At 32.8% G+C, this 16,955-nt stretch overlaps 1 protein-coding gene and 1 pseudogene across 1 annotated transcript; one reads left to right on the forward strand and one right to left on the reverse strand.

Moving 5' to 3' along the window:
- The first annotated feature begins 621 nt into the window (after nucleotides 1-621).
- Nucleotides 622-11,264, forward strand: LOC102611462 (uncharacterized; annotated as a pseudogene).
- A 17-nt stretch (nucleotides 11,265-11,281) lies between these two features.
- Nucleotides 11,282-12,662, reverse strand: LOC102609463 (chlorophyll a-b binding protein CP24 10A, chloroplastic). The gene is made up of 2 exons (XM_006493956.4): nucleotides 12,152-12,662; nucleotides 11,282-11,927 (listed from the first exon to the last, which is right to left on the reverse strand). The coding sequence occupies exons 1-2, from the start codon at nucleotides 12,361-12,363 to the stop codon at nucleotides 11,378-11,380; spliced, it is 762 nt and encodes a 253-aa protein (XP_006494019.2). The 5' UTR covers nucleotides 12,364-12,662; the 3' UTR covers nucleotides 11,282-11,377.
- Between the last annotated feature and the right edge of the window lie 4,293 nt (nucleotides 12,663-16,955).

A 16,955-nucleotide genomic window follows, 5' to 3' on the forward strand; every position in this document is an offset into this window, starting at 1 on the left:
CTTTCTCATTAAATTGATGAGATAATTGCTCTACCCTTTCTTCCAGCTCCTTAACAGTCATTATGCCCAAGAAAAAAAATTGCTCTGATACCATATGTTAGGCTACTGCTTTGAGATAGCAGTTTAGAAGCGACGAATTGATGAGAAGTATAATGAGAAGAAGTGGTCAGAGGGGAAACGAGAGTTTTAGAAGCAATTCTTATTATTTATTAAAGTAGCAACAGTTCCTTATATAAGCCAAAGAGATCCTACGAAAATAATAATTCCTAATAACATAATAACTTAATAACTAATTCTTAACAGAAAAGGAAAAAATGTAGATCTAAGACTAGGATTCTAACAGCGTGGGCTTGGTGCCGGGAGGCATCGCGCCTGTCGCACCAAAATTTTTTGTTAACGTGAAGTTGCCTGTCGCGCCAAATTCTCTTACTAAATTTTTGCGACAGGTGCCTGTCACACCAAGAGACAGTTTCGGTGCAACAAGTTGCTTGTCGCACAAATTCAGTGGGACAGGCGCTTGTCGCACCAATATACAATCGCACTGAAACTCTCTTGTCATACGAAATCAAGTTGACTCTATTTCACTTTGTTAGACTCATGTTGGATTGGTGTTGGATCCGGATGGATTCAGCTGTATTTGATCAGAGTGCACTTTTACCGTTCGCCGTCGTCGTTTGTCGTTGCCGTTTGTTGGTGATGATTCAAGAGTACAAGGCTGCGTTTGGTTTGATAAAGAGGGAGAAGAAAAGTTGCGTTTGATGTGATGGACAAGGGTAATTTGGGGAAGAAACCTTATGTTTGGCTAATTATGATAGGAGGGCCAATTGTGAAAATTACAAAAAAAATTGGGTTATTTTTGGTAAATTTCTCAAAAGTATGTGCAATAGAATGTCTTTATATCATAACAGTGGACCAACTATTTTTATTATTATAAAATGATTATAACTTAAGGTTATTTGTGATTATTATTTAGAAAGTTAAAAGTGATTTTACAAAATTAAATAATTTTTAAAAATTTAATTTTGAGAATTAATTTACACTTATTAAAATTTCTTATATGTCCTCGCATTTATTATAAAAATTCAAAATCATTTATATTTAATTCGAAAATAAAATTAAAAATTTAAAGATTAATATTATTATCAGTAATATTGAGATACCAAAACAAACAAACAAATAAAATATTTATTTGGTTATCAATTATTATATATAATATTATGTCCATTTCATATAATAATAAATTTTATATAATAAGATTTGTTAAATCCAAATTTACAGCATTTTAAAAAAAATTTATTAAACATTTAACTATTTCTTTTCATAATTGACTATTTTTATAGCACATCTAATAGTAATAGTTTTCAAAACTACAAGTAGTTACAAAAATTATTGATTTGACTTAAGATTAGTTTGGTAATATTGAATCTTGTAAAATAATTGTTGTTAGTTATACGATAGAAATAATTAACTATAAAAAAAAACTAGTTGAATTTTTGAAAAAACTCATTTTTAGAAGGACTGTGAGTTTTAAAGCTAGTCTATGTGTTTGGTAAATCTTATTGTTAAACTATTGTATGAATGTAATGTCTAATATTTATAAACAATATTCTTTTTATTGTGTACATATCATGACTGATAATAAAATAAATATTTTATATTCTTAATTTTTTATTTTGTTATCTCAGTATAATTATTAGTAATAATAATAATAATAATAATAATAATAATAATAAGATGTTTAAAGTTAATGATTTCATTTTCTATTTAACAAGGATAATTTTAGAGTTTTTTTTAATATATAAGAGGATATATATAGAATTGCATTAGGTATAAAGGTTGTTCTCAAAATTATATTTTGAAGAATTACTCATTCCCTACTTTTCAAATCAGCTGTAAAATAGACTGATTTTACCAAAAATGATTTTTTAAAACATTTACCAAACATCAAAAATCAACTTTTAACTATTCAAAATGATTTTTGTGCCTCTCAAAAGCAATCCCAATTGGGTCCTTAGCTATCTTTAATCCAAGTGATATAGGAATAAAAAGTATGCATTACAATAATCTTATATAATTAGAAATATATAAAATTATCTTAAAAGTCTAAACTTTTATATTCTCCTTAATGTTTTTCTCTCAATACAATTCCAATAAATATTATACAATAATTTGGTAATAACTCTAAAGAATAAATTATTGTTCCAAGCAACTTTAAAAAAATAATTTATCCTATATTAAACCTTTAATGCAATATAACATTTTTTTGCAATATATAAATAATTACTATTATATGGAGATAAATTTGTTAATACATAATTTAAAAAGTTACAATTTATTATAATATAAACTTTATTCTTATTTATAATTACTCAAATTAAATCGTAATTTTTTTTATAGTTATATGAAGATTTTTCTAATATAGAGATTATCATTATAAAAGAAATTTTGGTGCAGTATAAATAATTTTGAAGCGTGTTCGTATGATTGGGTAAAAATACCCATGATTGTGGAAACTAGCATTGGAATCTCCATACTAGCAGTGGATTATTATTTGAAAAATCTTACACACTGAAGCATTAGTCTCTCCTACCACCACCAGGCCTTGTTTATGTGGCCAACGCCAGCACCAATTTGACTTAAATTTTATTATTACATCTTCTATGATACAAATCTCCACTACTACCATTAGCTAACATATTCATTCTCAATTGAATTTCTCAAAAGACAATGGCTGCTGCTGTTGCTGCTGCTTCTTTTGCCAATTCACTTTTATCTCAAAAGACAATGGTTGCTGCTGTTGCTGCTGCTTCATTTGAAAAATCTTTTTTATTTAATAATTTGTTTGTATGTTGTTAATTATTTTTTTGTTAACATTACTTTAATTTGTCTCTTTACAGGGTACACAGCATTTCCTAAAGTGATGGACATCAACTAGATTTGTGACATTTTGCCACACAGATTAGTTTGCTTACTGAAATTTAAACACATTCATGACACAACAATTAATTATGATTTTGATGTACTTGTATAGATTCCCGTTTCTTTTGGTGGATAGAGTTCTTGAATTGCTATTGAGAGTGTTACTATTAATTATAATTTCTTTCCGGGCCATTTTTGTGAGAGGCCAATTAGGCCTAGTGTTATCATGGTTGAGGTATTTTCTTTTTCTTATTAAGTCAATACTGAATGCTCTTTGCTTATCTGTTTTATAGTGGGCTTACATCGAATCGTATTACTGATAGGGCTACAATGAGTATTAGTTTGTAACTTTCTAATCCCATTTTTTTAAAACCAAAGTTCAAACTCTTCTTTGACAAAATTGATTTGTCAATTGAATGTATTATCCCTTTTGTTTGCTTTTCTTTCCCTGGGGTTTGCGAATGTTGTGGATTGTTGTATTCATTTGTTGTGAATTGCCAGTGGTGCAAGACAAATGAGTTATGATCGGCAAAAATTGGCACAAAAGTCATGCTTAAACATAGACGTGGAATGTTGAACTTGGTAACTCTAAAAGATCTAGGATATACCTTCAAACAATTACCTGACCTTTTAGACCATAATCACTTCACTTCTACAACTTTCTATACAAGTTTTTTACATGGGTCGAAACAAGTATTGTGTCCTCAAGTTTACGACACATCATATTTACAGCCACACCAATGCATTGGTTTCCTTGGGTTATTTAATGAAATTCTGATCAAATAATTGAGTAATTAAGATGGCCATTATGGCTTGGATTCGATCTTATTAATTTTTTTTATTTGATTTCAAACTATTATCTTTTTGGAAATTTTGTAGTTGCCAGATTGCCTTTGGCATTGGAAAGTGGTTGTGAAGAAAAGAGAAGTTGATAATGCGATAGAGATTAGAGAATGTGACAGTCACAAGTAGGACTTCGAGATCAGAACCAAGTGAAAAGAAAACAAAGCAAAAATCTTATTATTCTTATGAATCCACTTCGAGATTAGAGAAGTGGATTCATAAGAATAATAAGATGAATTTCAGACTAGTAGAAAAGAGAAGTTGATAGTGCGATAGAGATTAGAGAATGTGACAGTCACAAGTAGGACTTCGAGATCAGAACCAAGTGAAAAGAAAACAAAGCAAAAATCCTTTAATATAGTGGTAGGGAATCTTGGAGCAAGTGGGAGTGAGAGTAAGATGATGGATGTTCCTTGTGTAAGACTTTTTCGAGAGAATTTCATGTAAGGGTCTGATAATTTCTTGTTGTGCGCGGAATGCAGAATCAAGCGCACCAAATAATTATAGAAAAATAAAAGACACAAGAATTACGTGATTCGGTAATTAAACCTATATCCATGGAGGCAAGAAAGAATAATTATTTATTTAACAATTAATAGAGTACAATATTTGAGTAACGAATCTTACTTCCCAGAAACCCAAATATACCCAGTACTCTCACACTCTGCAAGAAAGATAAATTCCACAGACACACTTCTCTCACTTCTCTCAAAAGCTTAGAAACTTATAAGCTTAACAATTTTGGGATGATATCAAATGAATGAAATCCTTAGCTATTTATAGGAGAAATGAATTACTATGCTAAGAATAAAATAATTAAAAATATAATTTTTAATTATTATTATTTTTCAACAAATTGTTGGTGCACCAACAATTTGTTGACTTCAACATTTCTCACAACCACAAGTTAGGATGAAGAACAGGATTTTGCTAAGATGGTAATTTGCTTTTGGGAATGCATGAATAGAACTTGAAAATTTTTCAAACAGTGTTATGAACGGGCATGAATGAATACCACTTTTAGCATTCAAATTGTTGAGCTTGGCAACTGTCTTACTCTTCTTGGGAGTAGATGCTCCACGATCCAAATGCTTATTTAGGTTTTTAATTTGTGTCTTGAATAATGAATTTGTGGGTTGGTGCGGGCGTTGCCATATTTTATCGTCATTAATACATTGCCTAGAATTGGAGCAAATGCATTTTTGGAATAATCTTTGGATTTATGGCTATTGTTTTGGTAGTTTGCATAATAATGAAATGGAAAATCTTTGAAGGAAATAGATGAGCTCCTTCAAATATAGATTGAGGAACTCTTATCATCTTTAGACTATTAGATGTCTCTCTTTTGATGTCTGTATTTGGACTCTATTTTCGAACACTTTTTGTTTGTATCATTGTATCTCTTCTCTGGTTTACTTTTCTCCCCATCCATTTAAAACCAATTCTTTCTTCTACGAAACATTTATTTATTTGTTTATTTTGGAGTCTAACGTGGACTTTATAGTGGAACCCATATCATATAGTTTTACAATGGGGAAATTATGTTGGTCCATAAAACATTGGATTATTTTACATTTGCTTAAAGAAGCACCAGTAGTTGTTTTTAACAGCTAAGAGTTGATAATATTTTTTTTTTAATCACCAATGTTGTTTTGTCAGTTAGGAGGTGATGTTGATGTTGGAACAAAATTAGAACGGCTCTAACTAAAGCCCAAATAAATATGGTCCCAACAAAGTACAAGTCCTAATTGATAAAAATCTTTAGGAAAATCTCATAAGATGAACTTCATCAGACAAACCACTTGAAACAAATCTCTTAGGATAAGTCACCTAGGATAAACCTATAAATCTCTTAGGATAAATCACCTAAGATAAATCTTCTAAATTTTTCATAGGACAAATTACCTAGTACAAATCTTCTAGGACAAAATCACCTAAGATAAATCTTCTAAATTTGTCATAGGACAAATTACCTAGTACAAATCTTCTAGGACAAAATCACCTAGGACAAATCACCTAGAATAATATCTCTTAGGACAAAACTTCTAGATTAACTTAAGATAAAAATGCTTCTTTCGAACTAAGTACTAGGACGTCATATCCTTAACCAAACGGAGAGGATGGATACACTTCCTCCTCTGACTTGAGAAGATGATTGCATGGCCAAGTGTCACCCAGCCTGGACAAAAGAATTACAAGCTTCACCAATTGTCACAAGCACAATGACATTTGTCATCAAAATAATGACTAAATTCAAATCAAAGTCACCTAGGGAAAATATTGGCTTTCCCTCTCTAAACTTTATCTCTGTAAAAATCTGGTGAATGATTTGGTGGTCAAAGGGTTTATGCTAGTAAAGCCAGTCTTCTGACTTCTTTATTACGTTTGTAGAATATTATCGCGCAGTATCATGTTGAGTGTTAGAAAATGCATATTTATAAAGGAGAAAACCGTCATTTTACATTTCAAGTCTTACTAACAACCCTTACTTTTATGTATTTAACATTCTTGTGATTTAATTACGTATGTTTTATTTTAATTAAGTAATTTATGTATTTTAGGGGCATTATAGTCATTTCACAATAAAGGAGAGATCAGACGGTCGAAAACCTTAGGAGGAGCATAAAAGGAAAAATTACACTATTCACATGTACGGTACTATTCACATATACGGTACTGTATACGTTACTGTTCACGGCACTGTTCACATAGACGGATCGATGACGTGGCATTGACCGATGATGTGGCATTGACTGATGAGGTGTTACGATCCTGTTAGACTAAAATTCTTACGTACTGTTGATGGTGACGTGGCAGCATATCAGTGGACGAAAAATCTCGCGTACGGTGCATGCATCACACAGGATTATTTTCAACCAAACCTCGTTACTGTTCATCCGGGTCAAACCGTGTTACTGTTCAAAGTCGGGTCAAACCGTGTTACTGTTCAAAGTCGGGTCAAACTGTGTTACTGTTCATCCGCGTGGTCAAACCGTGGACTGTTGACTGATGACGTGGCGCAATCCTGAGCGTCCAAACTGTTTTTAATCCGATGGCCATGATTTACTCTATGTACTATAAAAAGGGGGCCTCCCCCCCTAATTTGATATCTCTGAATCTATTTTTGGACTCCATTTTCTGTAATTCTCTCTCCATCTTGTATTTTCTTCGTATTTTAATAAATTCCCATTTTGCCCCTAGTTCAATTATGAGTAGCTAATTTTCTTTCAAGCTTGGGTTGAAGGTGAAGTCTCAACATGTGTCATGGGCTTAATTTGGTAAATTTATTTTCTCTTCCCCTCTAGTTTTTGTGGATGTTTTGACTTTTCGTCGACAAATAATAATAATCTTGTCTAGATACCGCCTTGGTTACACCGGCTCTCTAGTATAAGGTTATTATTATTTGGCACGATAAGCCCTTAGCACCATATTGATTAGAGCGTGGTTCATGAGGTGTGGATTCCCCCCTCATGATTTAATTGGCATTAATACGGATTATTTAGCCCATGATGCATGTTGATACGGATCCAGATACCCAAGTACGTCATTTTAATAGAATTCTCTTCAATTTATTCTTGCCATTTCAATTCCAACTTTAGAATTTATTCTCGCCATTTTAATTTAAGTTTTAGCATATTCCAAATCATTTCCACCACAAATCCAATCACCCATTTACAAAATTAATTCTACACAATTAAAATCCACCTCCTCGTGGGATCGACACTCGTCACCATTAGTCTATTCTACAATAGATTCGAGTACATTAAAATTTGCACAATATATCATCCTTTTTAAATCCCAGGAGGTGGGTGCATCCCAAGAGAAAATTTAGAGGAGTACAATAGAACTTGAAAATGACAGGCCCACGTCGAGAGTTCAACATGGTTTGATCCAAAAAGAGGAAAACCAATCCTTCTAACAAGTTGGGACAAATTTGCACCAATAGTTGAATCTTTTTGAACCACCAATTGTTGTTTTGTTGGCTAGGAGGTGATGTTAATGTTTTTTGAAATGAAGATGGAGAACTTTTTGAAATGATTAGCACTGAATCCAATAAGAAGGAAGCTTAATTTTTCCTTGAAGCTAGGTGGGTTTAAAAAGAAGAGTAGGATAGCAATTTTTCAGTCTAAAGTATCATTACTATGTACTCACTTGCTTTAGTTATGCAATTTGAATTTATGATTAGTAGTTTGACCTAACAAACAGAAATGGAAAATGATTTTTTTTCCTCCCAAGATAGCCTTTATTTTGTATGATTATTAGCAAAATCTCGATTATTTGGAATCTTATGCATTTTAACTCCTGTTGTGGGTATTAAAAATTGGTATTGTACCTCCCCGCTAATGCTGTTTATAGCAAGTAGATTTGGTTATTGTTTTTTTCTTGTTTTAATGTGTACAAACACTAAAATGAAGGTAAACATTTTCACATATAAATCTGTAATATATATTGGTGATAGGTTTCGCACACACGTAGACATTTTAAAGACGAGGTTCCCATATAAATTATAACCATGTAAAGTTTCTTCTGCAATAATGGAAGCAAATCATATGATAAGTAGTGAATTTGAAATCTTAAGTTTGGTTAAGAAAAATTTTAAGTGTATATCTTTTCATTTTTTCCATTGTCAAATACTATATAAATGTAAACCAAAATCCTTCCCACCCTTGTGTGAGTGAGATTCAAACAACCAGCACACGCAAGAAAATGCTTAAAAGAAGCTACTATGTTCTTTTCTCATCCTTTTAGAAATCATATGCACTTGTTTTGTAGCTTGGAATTCCTCCGGTTGATGATTTTATTTTATTTTATCCTACTCTTAGGCCATGTTTGGTTTGAAGACAGGGGAGGAGAGGAAAAGAGTGGAATGGAGGGGAAGGGAGAAGAAAGGAGTGGAGGAGAATAGTAAAATTAAATTTCACTGTTTGATTTGATACAAAATTTGATAAGGAAAGGAATTATAATTTTTTTTCTTTGGACAAATTTATCCGTTATCTTAAATATTAAATTATCTATATTAGTAATAAAATATAATTTAAAATCAATACCAAATTATTTTAATGTCAAAAAGTTCTAAAACAATTCATAATTTATTAGAATTATATATATGTATAATAAAACGGCAGTCTGCCGACGGTCGACGATCGTCCAGCGACGGTCGGGCGAAGTTCCGGCGATTGTCGACAGTCATCCGGTGACGGTCCAGCGAAGTTCCAACGAAGGTCGATGACTGCCTGGCAGAGTTTCGACGATTGTTTGGCAGCTTTCTGATGGAGTTCAAATGACTTTTCGGCGATGGTCTAGTGACTGTCCGATGGAGTTCCGATGACGGTTAATTTATATTTCTATATTTTCATATTAAATAAAAAATAAATAAGTTTATTTATTTTATTAGATTTCTTAAATCATTCGGTAAATTTAATTAATGTAAATTATTTATAATATTAAATTGATAAAATAAATTTATAAATAATAATTGTTAATGGCATTGAACAAGTTAAAAAATTGAAGCGTAATTTTGGAAGATTTGGTGTCCAACATAAGAGGAATTAAAATTCTTCACTCCATGGTGTGGAATCCAAATTCTATATCATGATGGCTATTAAATTGTAATAAAAATTAAATTCTTATATATTTTGTCCAACCAAAGAATGGAAATAAAAATAGAATTTAAATTACTTTCTTCTTCTCCATTCTTTTCTCCCGACCAAACACCATCTTAAAGTTTGTGCCTTAGTGCTAGGTCATTGATTTTGACTTTGGAGATCCAATATGAATGAATGAAATAAGGATCTAGAATACAAAATGGGTAATAGGGTCTGGCTAGCTGTCCTCATTCTTGTAGGATAGGGAAGAGTTCAAATATTGTTACAGATCTTACCATAATCAAATATGAGTTTGGAAGATATTAAAACAAATAGGGAGCACAAGATTCCAAAAACAAATGACCTGACACTAATTTTCTAGTATATGTTAGTAAGAATACATATAAAAAGAGTTATTCTAGATTAACTTATATATACGGTAGAATAACTTAACTGATTGAAGATTTGATCTTTATATGTAGGAAACTCTGCTAAAATTAAATCCTAACCCATGAAATGGCTTTAAAAACACAAAAGAAAAAAATCTCTGCAAAAAGGCTTAAACATTAATATTGATATTAATTGGTTTCTTTTATTAAGTTGATATATTCGATTAATAACATAAAAATATATATTCAGTATTTAATACCACAAATAATTTCAGTAATACTTACTAGTTAATTTGAATTTATGTTTTTAAGCATTTAATTATTTTTTGTAAAATGGTGTCATGTTAGTTTTTATTATAAAACGTAATTACAAAAGTATAATAATCAAAAAATAAATAATTAAACCAAAATTAATTATTTCTTGCTTTTATTAAATATTTACAAGCTTGCCAATGTAGTACTGCTCTAATTTCAACAGTTCTAAATTGTTTAGCTCTTTCCTACCCAATGTAATCCGATCTAGTCCATGGTACCAAATGCGCTAGAAATGTTATTTTGGGTTAGAGTGTGTAAACGATTTGCTTTTCAAAAACTAGAACTTCCTCCATGGCTGCATAATGAGTTTAAGGCATAGATTACAGGCAACATTGAAATTGCTGTAGTACAAACTTATTTAAAGCCATTTCTATTCTTTTATGTTGTATTTGTATTCCAATTAAATAATGATGCATGGCTTTGATTGTTGGATCAGGCAATGGCACTGGTTGGTGGCTTGGTTATGCTGCAACCAGAAGCAGGAGGCTCTCGTGAAAATTTCTTCTTTGCTGGAATTGATAAAGTAAGATTTAGGAAACCAGTGATTGCAAGTGATACTTGGGTCATGAGAATGACACTCATCAAGCTACAGAAACGCTTTGGAATAGCGAAGATGAAAGGCAAAGCTTACGTGGGAGGTGAAGTCATCTGTGAGGGCGAGTTTTTGATGGCTACTGGTAGTTAGTAATGTTCTAATTATGAAATAGTATCTAAATGGGTGGCTTTTTCAGATATTCCTTAATTCCAGCCTCTCCCTGTCTCCCTTGGTCATTGAATTTTGAGTAACCCTATGTTTGCTCTTTGGTCTCCCTTCACTTATTGTAAAATCAACCTCGGTAGCTGCAGACTTTTTTGCATCATCGCATTTTCTGGTCTTATTATGGATAGCTCGTGAAAATAGACATAAAATTTCAGTTATGATTAAAAGACAAAGCTCCTGCTTTAGTTTCAGTTAACTTTGTGACACTACCTTCTTTTCTCTTAAATTTTTTACTTCAGTATGAGATTAAGAAATCCATGAACATGCACGATTAGAATATGAGATATATGATCAGTCTAATGGATGGTACTTGGTGAGTGGGAGAAATTTGGGGCTTAAAGAAGAAAGGGAGCAAGTAGGGTTAAGAGTTGAAAGACAAATAATCTTACTCTTATAATTACCCTTTTCAAAATATGGAGTGATTTCGATTAGGTTTTAGATTCTTAAAAATCTCAACTGGAATCCCAAACTAACCCCATCAAATTGAACTCTCATTGAGGGAACTCATATACATCCGATTGATTACGCTTTAACACCAATCAGTGAGTTATCTACATAAGCATGTTTTACAAACCAAGAGCCCCAAGTGGCGTCTTGCCTTGGCCAGCTTCAAAGTAGAAAATCAACATGGCCACCATAGCAAGCCTAGCATGTTTAATCTCAGCAACTTTGAGCCTGTCAAGCTTCTCAGTGTCAGGAATGTAGACACCATCCTTAATTGTTCCAGCCAAACATAAGGGATCAAAAAACTTTCCACCAGGGTAGCCTTGTTCACCAGTCGCATTGGCAAAGTTTTCAGCAGTTCTTGACCAAGGTGTTGCCCATTCAACTGATTGAGATTCAGGATTGAAAAAATCAACCCACCGCTTGCTCTCAACCCAACCCATAAGGAGAAGCTGGGTTCCCAGGAGTGAGCCGAAGGAGAAGGGTGCTATGGCTCCAGGATCTGCTCCAGCCTCGAACCATGGAATCCCACTCCACGCCTGTCCGACGAATATCCCAACAACTGCAGCCATTGCCCATCGTCCGTGGATCAGTTCTGCTTCTCTGTACCATTTCAGGAATGCTGGGTCCTTTCCAAGCCCAAGTGGGTCGAATCCGTAGTCACCTGGGAGACTAAACACACAGACACGCCCCAGACGCGCACGAAGTTATATGGTAGAATATTAAAATGTGAGAAAAAACAAGAAGGATAGATAGATAGATTGATTGATTCTTAGCTTGTTCGGCGTTTAGGCACTGTTCTAACATGAGTTTGAGTTAGTTGTATTTGAGGCCGACGAGACATATGATGTATTATTAACCAAGCAAAGAATAGATTAGATAGAGAGAATACTTACGAGCCATCGAGCCATTCGGGATTAATGAGGTTGCCACCACCTTTAACAGCAGGAATCCAAGATTTTTTAGGTGGAAGAGCAGCTACAACAACTGACTTTTTAGAACTTGTCACTCTATTCGTGCCAGCCAAAAGAGCCTGGCTCTTCTTGCCACCATTTATGAATGAAGAACCCAATCCGTTTAACACAGCCCCGGATGTTGCAGCCGCCATAGATATGATCTCTACTTGACTTCTGTAGCTGCAGAATGGGCTGTCAATCAATACTAAGTAGTAAAATGCTTGCTTGGTCAGGTTCTTAAGATATCTAAAGGAAGATTTCTAGAGAGCCAAGTCGGATAATGAAATCCAGAGACGAAATCTGAATAATTATCGTGGATAGATTACGGACCAATGGGAGCCTGAGGTCCATCCACATCTTTAAATCTCTTCCAACCATGTGGACCTCTTCTTTTATCTCTCCTCTTCTGCACTCACAACTCACAAGGTAGGGGTCTACATTTTTTTTTCCTTAATATTCTCCATTTAACGACTTTAGGAACCAACAAGGCACCAAAGATATCGGGACTTGGCTATGATATCATATAAATTGACCCCTAGATGGCAGCCAAACAACTTCAGCAACCGGTTTTCCATACGGTTGCTGCCATTAATATGTATTTTATATATAAATAAATTAAATATATATATATAATAAATAATATTATAAAAATTAAAAAAAAAGACAAGTAAAAATAGAAAAAAATTAATTATAAATATTTTTAAAATAAAATAAAATAAATATTAACAAAAAGATAAGTTTAATTTATTTCATATAAAATTTAATATGTCCCATATTTAACACTTGAAGTTTCATGTTTAATGTTGAACGTTTCACGTATTAATTTTTTAAATACTCCGAATTTTTTCCCCGTTTCATATTTACGTTTAAGTTTCATGTTTTCTGTTGGATGTTTCATAGTTGATGTTTCATGTTCACGGTTACAGAGGTACTCATATTTTATATTGATTGTTACACATTTTAAGTGCCTTGTTTCATGTATATTATTCAATATTTCATATGGTTATTTTCGAAATACCACAAATTTTTTCTCGTTTGCCCCCATTTCATGTTTTTTATTCGATGTTTCATGTTTGATGTTTCATATTCATTGTTACAGAGGTACTCATATTTTATGTTAATTGTTGCATGTTTTAAGTAATTTATTTCATCTTTCTCGTTCAATGCTTCATGTACTGATTTTCCAAATACCCTGAAATTTTTCTTTTTGCCCCCGTTTCATGTTTACGTTACAGTTTCATGTTTTCTGTTAGGTGTTTCATGTTTCATGTTTCATGTTAACTGTTACGAAGGTACTCATGTTTTCTATTGATTGTTCCATGTTTTAAGTAATTTATTTGATCTTTCTTGTTCAATGTTTCATGTATTGATTTTCCAAATACCCTAAAATTTTTCTTTTTTGCCCCCGTTTCATGTTTACGTTACGGTTTCATGTTTCATGTTAACTGTTACGAAGGTACTCATGTTTTCTGTTGATTGTTCCATGTTTTAAGTAATTTATTTGATCTTTCTTGTTCAATGTTTCATGTACTGATTTTTCAAATACCCCAAAATTTTTCTTTTTTTGCCCGGTTTCATGTTTACGTTCAAATTTCATGTTTTCTGTTAGGTGTTTCGTATTTGATGTTCATGTTCACTGTTACAGAGGTACTCATATTTTATGTTGATTGTTCCATATTTTAAGTAATTTATTTCATCTTTCTTGTTCAATGTTTCATGTACTGATTTTCCAAATACTTCGAAATTTTTCTTTTTTTCCCCCATTTCATGTTTACGTTCAGGTTTCATGTTTTCTATTAGGTATTTCGTGTTTGACGTTGCATGTTCACTGTTACGAAGATACTCATATTTTATGTTGATTGTTCCATGTTTTAAGTAATTTATTTCATCTTTCTTTGTGATGTACAATTGTCACACTTAAATATAATAGAATTTATTTTAATCTAACAAGCTCCCTTAAGTATTAAAATAATAATAATATAAAATATTTAATTCTAAGTGATGATGACATAAGTAATGACATAAGTGATGATGTAAGAGAAGGTTGTAGAGAAAATATAAGAATTCTAGAATTTAGTAAGGCATTTATAAAGGTTAATCTCAACCATTGATCAAGAGTTATGGTGGTAAAATCCTAACCATCCATTAGCCTTAAAAAATCCTATAAATACCCCCCCACCTTTCATTTAATAGTCTGGCTGCTTTTAAGGCAGAGATGGCATACATTATGTTCTCTTTGCATTCTCCTTTAAATGTAAATGATTCCGTTTGTGGTGGTCAAAAAGTTACCTCCTTTTTCTTGCAATCTATCTTGGCATAATGCTTTGATAGCCAATCCATGCCAAGAATTACATCATAGTCATGCATCTCGAGGATTATTAGGTCAACACATAGTGTATTACCACTAATGCTAACCTCACATGGCTTCACTAATTGTCTCGAGTTTAATATTTTACTCGATGGTACCATGACACTAAAAAGCCTATTTATTATGTCAGGGACATTTTTCGATTTTCCTAATGAATGCTGGTGAGGCAAATGAATGTGTAGCTCCTAAGTCTATTAGCACATATGCAGGAGTTTTGGAGATAAATTGTTCACTTGATATTATTGAGGGGTTTCTTTCTGCATCAGTCTTGGTGAGTGTGAATACTCGAGTATTAGCCTTTTCTTGTTCCGTACCATTTTATGGGCAGTCCCTGATGAAGTGTCATTCTTTTCCACATTTGAAACATGTTTTGGTATTTGCTTGACATTCCCCAGGATGAGTTCTGCCGCACTAGTTGCACGTTGGTTTCTATGGGACTTCCTTCTAATGATTCTTTGGGCGCTTGCTTTTACTCTGATCTTGGACCACTAGCATTCCTTTTTTCTTATTATTATTTTAGCGTTGTCCTTCGTGGTTAGCTTGAAAATTCCTCTAGTCCATACTTTCTTTATTCTTTCGTTTTTCTTCCTTTTTTTTCTTCATCTGCTTGCTCAATTACCAAAGCTCGATCGATGAGTTCGTTAAAGGAACCATCACGAACTCCCGCCACCTTTAAATCTTTTGCCAGATCTTTGTGCAATCCTTGCATAAAATGGTCATTTTTCAAATCTTCCGTTGCAACCATATGTGGGGCATATCGAGAGAGCTTATCAAATTTTCGAATGTACTCGAGCACAAACATCCTCCCTTGTTATAAATAAACAAAGTCTCTTCTTTTGGCTGAGCAAACAGTCTCTAAAAAGTATTTGTTGTATAAGTGTTCTTTAAATTCCACCCATTGTATTGTTGCTTCATTATGAATTCGTTTGATAGAGTCCCACCAGTATTCCACCGCTCCTCGTAGCATAAAGGAGACACAAGTGACTTTTTCTTCTTCTGGCACTTTAGATACTTCTATCATTCTTTCCATGGCTCGCAACCATTGGTCTGCTGCGATAGGATCTACACCTCCTTCGAATATGGGTGGATTTAATCTTCTAAATTCGCTCCTTGCATTGTTCATTGCTTGAGCAGGTTCATCCCTTATAATGTCTCTTTCCAAGAGTCGTCACACAACGTTTGTAAGTCGATCAATTGCATATTGCTCCCCTGCAGCTCCTTCTGCCCTTCTGCTTTTGTTGCCCCTAGTGCTTAACATCTCAACGAGTTTTTAATCTAGTTTCTACGTGTTAGACAAATCAAATGTAAGCTTTTCCTAATTACCTTAATTTTAAGTTATAACTAAAAAGCTGAGCCTTGTCTTTCCCCTTGACTTGTGCATATGGACGGTCTACAAAATCGCTTTAAAGATTAGGCGGCATAGCCAATCATAACGTAATTAAGTATCATAGATTAAAATAAATTCTATTATATTTAAGTGGTCATTGCTTATACCTAATCTATGATATTTAATAAATTCATTTCTTATGTCATTGCTTATACCTAATCTATGATATTTAATTACGTTATGGTCGGCTCTGCCGCCTAATCTATGATATTTAGTTATGTTATGGTCGGCTTTATCGCCTAATCTAAAATACTTAGTTTTATGGTCGGCTTTATCGCCTAATCTAAAATACTTAGTTATGTTATGGTCGGCTCTGTCGCCTAATTTAAAATACTTAGTTATGTTATGGTCGGTTCTGCCGCCTAATTTGTTTCGTGTTTAATGTTGCAGAGGTACTCATATTTTATGTTGATTGATCCATGTTTTAAGAAATTTATTTCATCTTTTTTGTTCAATGTTTCATGTACTGATTTTCCAAATACCTCAAAAATTTTCTTTTTTGCCCCCGTTTCATGTTTACGTTCAGGTTTCATGTTTTCTATTGGGTGTTTCGTGTTTGATGTTACATGTTCACTGTTACAGAGGTACTCATATTTTAAGTTGATTGTTCCATATTTTAAGTATATTCACTGTTACGGAAGTACTCATATTTTATGTTGATTGTTCCATATTTTAAGTAATTTATTTCATCTTTCTAGTTCAATGTTTCATGTACTGATTTTCCAAATACCCCAAAATTTTTTGTTTTTTGCCCCCATTTCATGTTTACGTTTAGGTTTCATTTTTTTAGTTTAGTGTTTCGTGTTTGATGTTGCATATTCACTGTTACGGAGGTACTCATATTTTATGTTAATTGTTCCATGTTTTAAGTAATTTATTTCATCTTCCTTGGTCAATGTTTCATGTATTGATTTTCCAAATACCCAAAATTTTTCTTTTTTGCCCCTGTTTCATGTTTACATTTAGGTTTCATGTTAACTGTGAGGTGT

Source organism: Citrus sinensis, chromosome 8 (assembly GCF_022201045.2).
Source record: "Citrus sinensis cultivar Valencia sweet orange chromosome 8, DVS_A1.0, whole genome shotgun sequence".
Classification (NCBI taxonomy): Eukaryota; Viridiplantae; Streptophyta; class Magnoliopsida; order Sapindales; family Rutaceae; genus Citrus; species Citrus sinensis.

Excerpts from the sequence above, each read along its gene's own strand:
- LOC102609463 (XM_006493956.4), bottom strand. The coding sequence starts at position 12,363 with ATGGCGGCTGCAACATCCGGGGCTGTGTTAAACGGATTGGGTTCTTCA. Across the intron at positions 11,928-12,151 it reads CCCGAATGGCTCGATGGCTC|TCTCCCAGGTGACTACGGAT; the intron begins GTAAGTATTCTC and ends CTGTGTGTTTAG.